The following is a 6,183-nucleotide window of genomic DNA, read 5'->3' as shown; positions in this document are numbered from 1 at the left end:
GCAACGTCAAAACCGGACGATACAAATCCTAGTAAAACCATCGCAAAACTGATGCTGCAAAAAAAAAAACCGATGACAGGCGCAGGACAATAAAAGCACAAAACACCATGCCGCCGCTGTGTGGCAATTTGGGATGGTGAGAAAGGTGAAACAGGGAGCCCGTCCCCATCCTTCTGCGCTTCCCCAATCATCCCACAATCGCCAAACACGTCCAGCGACAAACTGCAAAGCGCGGACAGACCCATGCTGGTGAGTTTTTGCTTCTGTTTTCATCATAAATATTTTAATAACAATTCTTTTGCTTTGCTTTTTGCTTACCTTTCCGTTTGGCAGTGTTGTGTATATATTTAATGTATTTTAATTACAATAGAAGAGCTCTTCACTCAATACGTGTTGTTTCCTTATCGTCTTGAAGGGTTTTCATGTTTGGTTTTTCACTATTCACATCTATACTGTTGTTCCAAGTGTTTGTTTGTGTTTTTTAGTAAACGCTTGCATTACTTTTCACCACACTTTTTGCTGTTTTACCTTTTTCATTATCACTTTCACTTGCACTGTTCGTTTTGTGCACTACGTTCTTCCATTAACTTGTCTACTACAGGCTTTTAGCTCAGTTGTACGACTTTCCAGTGGAATGAAACCAATGGGAAAAACGGTTTTATCACTTTAACCGTTTATCAGATGTTCTAGCACTCATGTTACTAATCACTTTGCAATTGATTCTAATTTTACACTCAAAAATTATACAACCAAGTGTCACACAATCACGTTTTAAAGTTCTTATGTCGTATTGATTTGCGTGCCATTTATCTCAAATTCTGTTTACTTCCCCCCAAAACCTCGTTTCTTTCCATTTATTATTTTATTGAATGAACAAATCACAGCGAAAACCGAAACGAAAAAACGATGAAAGAAAGGGAAAAAACCCTATACAAAATCTAATAAAAGGAAAAGACACTCACGGAACGACGGCACAGGCCAACCAAGAAGCAAACAACGAGCACGAGAGTGCGATCGATCGAGGAAGAAAACACAAACCAAACAAATCAATAAAGAACGGCAGACAACAACAGACCAAAACGGGTGTTTTCTGATTTTTTTATATTTTCTGCAATAGATTATTTGTATTATTTCTTATACTTTGCGCGTCCTTATCCCCCCTCCCCTCCACTTTCCCATTACGCGGTGGTGGTTGGGCGGGAGTTTTCCACCTCTTCTCCTCCTCCTCCTCCTTCTCCTTCCTTCCCTTTCACTCCCCCTCACCAACACTCAAAATTCATTTTTTCTACACTTATTTACACTGTTTTTTTTTTCTCTTCGATTAACTCAAATTCGCACGCAAAACCGGGAAGGAGTGGGTGTGGGGTGTGTGCAATTTTACTTTACGCTTTCTGTGTGTTTTTGTTTTACTCTTGCTTTACGCTTTCATACACACACACATCCACACACTCACTAGTCCTTCTCCGCTAACGTACACGCGGGACACGCACACACTACTGTTAAAGGTATAAGATTTGCTTAGCTTTATCATTTTCATCATCATTATTTCATCATTCTACACTTAACGCTTAACGGTATATTCATGTATTTTGTTGTTTTTCGTTTTATTTCGTTTCTTGTTTTTTTTTTTGCTTTACTTCTTTTCTTCTTTTTCTTCCTTCATTTCCACTCTCTTTGCAGTATTTTAATGTACTTTTATACCCTTGTTTTTCCTTTTGTGTTGGGTGTGTGTGTGTGTGTTTCTTTTCTTTTTTGTTTGTTATAAGTTTGGTTTTTCTGTGTGTTTATGTGTGATTTAATTTTTACCCCCGATTTTTGCTATTTCCCTTTCTCACACACGCACACGCACACACACACACCGAGCTAACCAATACTACGACTGCTACTACCGTGTCCTTATTACACTAATATCCTTGTATTCATTCATTTGTAAACCACACCATGGAATGCATGAGAGGGAGCAGAGCTTGTATGACTCACTGTGTGTGTTTGTGTTTGTGTGTGTGTGTGTGTGTGTGTGTGTGTGTGTGTGTGTGTGTGTGTGTGTGTGTGTGTGTGTGTTTTCTCATTTTTGTTTTACACTTTTGCAAATGCATCTCAAACGCTTTGTTTGTTTAGTGTTTTCTTTTTGTTTTTGTATTCAATCACGATCACTTCTCTCTTTCTCGCACTTTTATCTTTTCCATTCTAATTTGCATTTGTTTTTTTTTGTTGCGTTTTGTGTCCTTTTTCCTCCTTTTTTTACCATTTCGTTTCCCACTTCAGCTACATCCACCCAAAACGGGATGCCTGTTTTCGATCTTTTTCAGGGATTTTTCGTTGAAGAATGGTTCCGTTTCGATTGCTGTGGTGCAACAAATCTTTGTTTATGTGTGTGTGTGCATAGAGCTCTCGAAATCGATTTTTCTCCTTTTTGCAACGGAGGACTGTATGATGTCGGTGTGCCGTTATCGTATCGCTAGTTTTTTTCTGTTTATCGTATCGCGGCCCACTACTACAAATTACATAACAAGAAGAAGTAAAAGCCGAAGAAGAGATTAGTCAAAGAAGAAGACGAGGGGCTGTCTCACTGCACAAGTCTCCTGGTTTGTACACTGTTTACGTCCATCGCATCGTGTTTTTTCCCCCCTTTGTCTACTAATTTTCTTATTGCACTAAACGCATTTACCCTGTCTTGATTTGCGCGCGCGAGTGTGTGTGTGTGAGAGTGTTTAAGTTCGAATTTAATTCAGCAGTCCTCGTTTTTTGTCGCTTTTTTCCAATACGAAACAGAAAAAAAGAGCCAAAGACCGAAATAAAAGAGGAGCGAGACACCGGTAGCGGGGATCTCTCAATAAATCAACATCAACATTCGGTTCGATTGGCAGTGGCTATCCTTTGTGCTTTAATGGTTTGCTTTAATGGCCGCACAAACTTTCAGCTCCTTTTCGTGTGTTAAACCGTTCGATTAGCGCATCCTTTCCACAAACGAGCTTCTGTGCTACGGCGTCAGTGTGTGTGTGTGTTTCGCTGTGTGTGTGTGTGTGTGTGTGGATGATATTGGTATACGAAATTGAGCCTCTGGTTTATATGTTTAACTTTACATTTTCACACACACAGGCACAGCGACAAAAGCACACGACGACGAAACACACTTCAAACTGCACAGCAAATCTTCTACCTTTCTGTGCTGTGAGTCAGAGTTAGTAATTTTTCTTCTTTTCTCCCCCTCCCGGTAGGCAAATCCTATCACGGATCTTAATCGCATTCCAAAAACCGCCCGCGCCATTTGTCTCTGTCGGGCCTACCGCCAGCCCAGACCAAAAGCCAAGCCGGTCGGAAGCTGCAAGGCCGAACAGGGCCGAACAAACAAATACGGCTTCAAATACAAGCGGGGCGCGTAAGGATCACGGGTCCGTCCTCGTCCAAAGGGGCAGAGCAAAGCAAAAACGGGCTGGGAAAGTCCCGCCATCCAGTGGCAATGTTCCAGTGGCACCGCGGGTAGATATGGGAATTTCCTCCTTCCCGATCTGTTCTAATGCAGCACACAGATCAGAAGATCGAAGCCGAGATCCCGCGTTCCAACCACCCAAGCGCACAAGCACAAGCACAAGGTCACGGAAAATCCACAGGAAATTCCCCCGCAAACGGCACAGCAAAAGGTGACAAAATTTTTCATAAAACAATTAGCCGGACGAGCCGGAATCGGTTTCGGCTTTCCAGTGTGTTTGTTTGCCGTTTGCAGATTGTACCCGTGTGGGGTGGTTCCCCTTGCAATGAACGTACCAAGCTGAGCCGAAGGTCCCTTTTGGTTTTAAACAACAGCAAAAAAAAAACTGTAAAAACATACACATATTTTACAGATGCACACCACGGACACACAAAAAAGGGAACAAATTAGTGTGCTTCACTGTCGTTACATGTACCTCACTGGTAAGGAACCGTACAGCGCCTTCCCGGGCCCAATTGCCGACGGCAGTACAAAAACCCGACGGGGTGGTGTGCTTGTCGTCAGGCGTGATGCGCCGTCGGTACTTTACATCACAATGCACCAAGGAAAAAAAAGCACAATTTCCTTTGTCTATTGGGAGCTTTTTAACGCACTTTACTTACTTGTCGAGCTAACCCCGAAGTCTAGCCGATCACTGCTGGTGGGCCTTGAGGAAGAGATTCGAACACAGACACACACACACACACACACAATCGCTTCACCTTTAAACAGTCATCATCGATGTGATGTGTACTTTCGGACACTACGGAACACAGCAGAAGAAGAGCAGGAGTTTAGTAAACCGTTCCTGATAAGGATATCACCACACTCAAACTAACACCACGAACCAAACCAAAAGGAGGAAATCACACCGAACGAACCAACTTCAAAAACAAACTGAATGAGAGAGAGAGAGAGAGTGAAAAAAAAACAATTCAAAAACAACGAATTTCATACTTTGGGGATTGGTTTTTTTTTTAATATATCCACAGTTCTTGCTACACTTGCCAGGCTCGCACGCAATTTGGGAGCTTGTAAGCTAAGGTTTTAATTCCTTCTTTTTTCTCTTTTCCTGTTCGCACAAAACAAACAATTAAACAAACAAACAAAAAAACATTACTACACGCACTACCTAAAAACGAAGTAGGCCCCCTTCTTCCGAACTGCTCCTGAATTTCACCTAAATCTCAGTAAGCTTTGTGCCTTTACTGTAACCCATTCTGCGCACACAAACAACCCGCGAGAGACAGAGAGAGAACGTGTTGAATGTGTCCTCCGTATCATTTTGTTTGCTTTTCTTACACAAACTCCGCATTTTTCCCTATGTACAACGAGTGTCTCGATCTCGAGAACGCACACACACACACATGTACCAAAACTTATACACACACACACAGACACAAGCACTTGTCAATCTGTCACTGTCATGAGAGGCTGGAATTTGGTTGGAGCTAACCACACTAACCCACGATTAATTAAGCCAACTTCGATCGCACTCTGACCGAACTTCACGTACATCTTCACTATCGTGTTTGTATCAGGTGGCTGTGTGTATGTGTGACTGTGTTTGTGTTAGAGGTGTGATCTGCTTCTGAAGACACACACACACACACACGCACAAGATCGCTCTTAGCTACTTAAACATACCCTAAATCGTGTGTTGTGTTGTTTTAATATATTTATATATATATATAGACGTACTACCCTAAAACGTAAGCTCCCGCCGAGAGCGAAAGAAGGGAGTGTTTGCGGCCTCCCTTTCTTGTTTCACTCCGGCGGCATTCGTATCCTGTTTTGTGTTTGGGTTCGCTTTCTCCCTCTTTCACTCGGTTTTGTTTTAAACTGCCCTACTACTGCTACTACTGCTACTACTCCCCTACGGTTTCGATGTGACTTCCATGCCGTCATCATCGCGCTTAAATGTAACGTGCACCAGTTGCTGTTCCGGTTGGTCCGAACTGCAGAGTCCATTCCTGCAGGAGTCGTCTCGTATGCAGCTGCTGCTGATGGTGAGCATGTTGCTGTTGCTGCTGCTGCTGCTGCTGTTGCTGCTGCTGCTGCTGCTGGAGGTGTTGTTGCTGCTGCTGCTGCTGGCTGCGCTGATGGTCTATGTACATTTGCGCGGCCAGTGCTGACGACGACGAGGTGGCGACAGCAGACGACGAACTCGCGGGCGCAGGCGATGCTGCGGGCGGTGGCGCCGCCTGCGATTGCTGCTGCTGCTCCGTTGCCGGTGCGCCCGAGCCGCCGGACGAGGCCGGCGGCGATGCCGACGCGAGCGACACCTGCGTGCTGCCTCCCTGCTCCGCTGCTACTCCACCCGCCCCTCCTACTCCTCCTCCTCCACCCGCTGCCGACGAAGAGGACGAAGAGGACGACCCGTACACGCCGGCGTGGCCACCGCCACCGACCATGGCGGCGGCGGCCGCTGCCGCTGCTGCTGCCGCCGCCGCAGCCGCCGCAGCCGCCCCGTGATGGTGGGGATGGTGCGCGTGCGGATGGTGGTAGGCGTGCGGGTGATGGTGGTGATGGTGGAGCTGGGCGTGCGGGTGGTGGATCGGCGTGAAGAAGGCGGCCTGGGCCGCCGCCTGGGCGGCCTGGGCCGCCGCCTGGGCTGCCTGGGCCGCCTGGGCCGACGCCGTGGACTCCTGGTGCTCTGATTGCTAGTGGGCCGCCAGCTGATGGTGCCCGCCGACCGTCGCGCCCATACCCTG

At 45.8% G+C, this 6,183-nt stretch overlaps 2 protein-coding genes across 2 annotated transcripts in view; both read right to left on the bottom strand.

Annotated features, from left to right (window-relative positions):
- Positions 1-5,345: 5,345 nt before the first annotated feature.
- LOC121592353 (voltage-dependent calcium channel gamma-8 subunit-like) lies at positions 5,346-5,883 on the bottom strand. Its single transcript, XM_041913753.1, has 2 exons — positions 5,585-5,883; positions 5,346-5,427 (listed from the first exon to the last, which is right to left on the bottom strand). Exons 1-2 carry the CDS (start codon positions 5,881-5,883, stop codon positions 5,346-5,348), a joined length of 381 nt encoding a protein of 126 aa, XP_041769687.1.
- A 150-nt stretch (positions 5,884-6,033) lies between these two features.
- Positions 6,034-6,183, bottom strand: part of LOC121592099 (POU domain protein CF1A) — a 1,706-nt gene continuing 1,556 nt past the window's right edge. The window contains exon 1 of the mRNA XM_041913388.1: positions 6,034-6,183. This exon is cut by the window's right edge and continues 1,556 nt beyond it. Coding sequence (XP_041769322.1) covers positions 6,133-6,183 — 51 coding nt within the window. The 3' untranslated portion in view covers positions 6,034-6,132.

The sequence above is a fragment of the Anopheles merus genome, chromosome 2L (genome assembly GCF_017562075.2).
Source record: "Anopheles merus strain MAF chromosome 2L, AmerM5.1, whole genome shotgun sequence".
NCBI lineage: Eukaryota > Metazoa > Arthropoda > Insecta > Diptera > Culicidae > Anopheles > Anopheles merus.
Note: the sequence above shows the minus strand (reverse complement) of the source record. Positions and strands in the feature narration are given on the sequence as shown.

Coding starts and splice junctions, on each gene's coding strand:
- LOC121592353 (XM_041913753.1), bottom strand. CDS start 5,883: ATGGTCGGTGGCGGTGGCCACGCCGGCGTGTACGGGTCGTCCTCTTCG. Junction 5,428..5,584: donor TCAGCACTGGCCGCGCAAAT/GTACATAGACCA, acceptor TGGACTCTGCAG/TTCGGACCAACCGGAACAGC.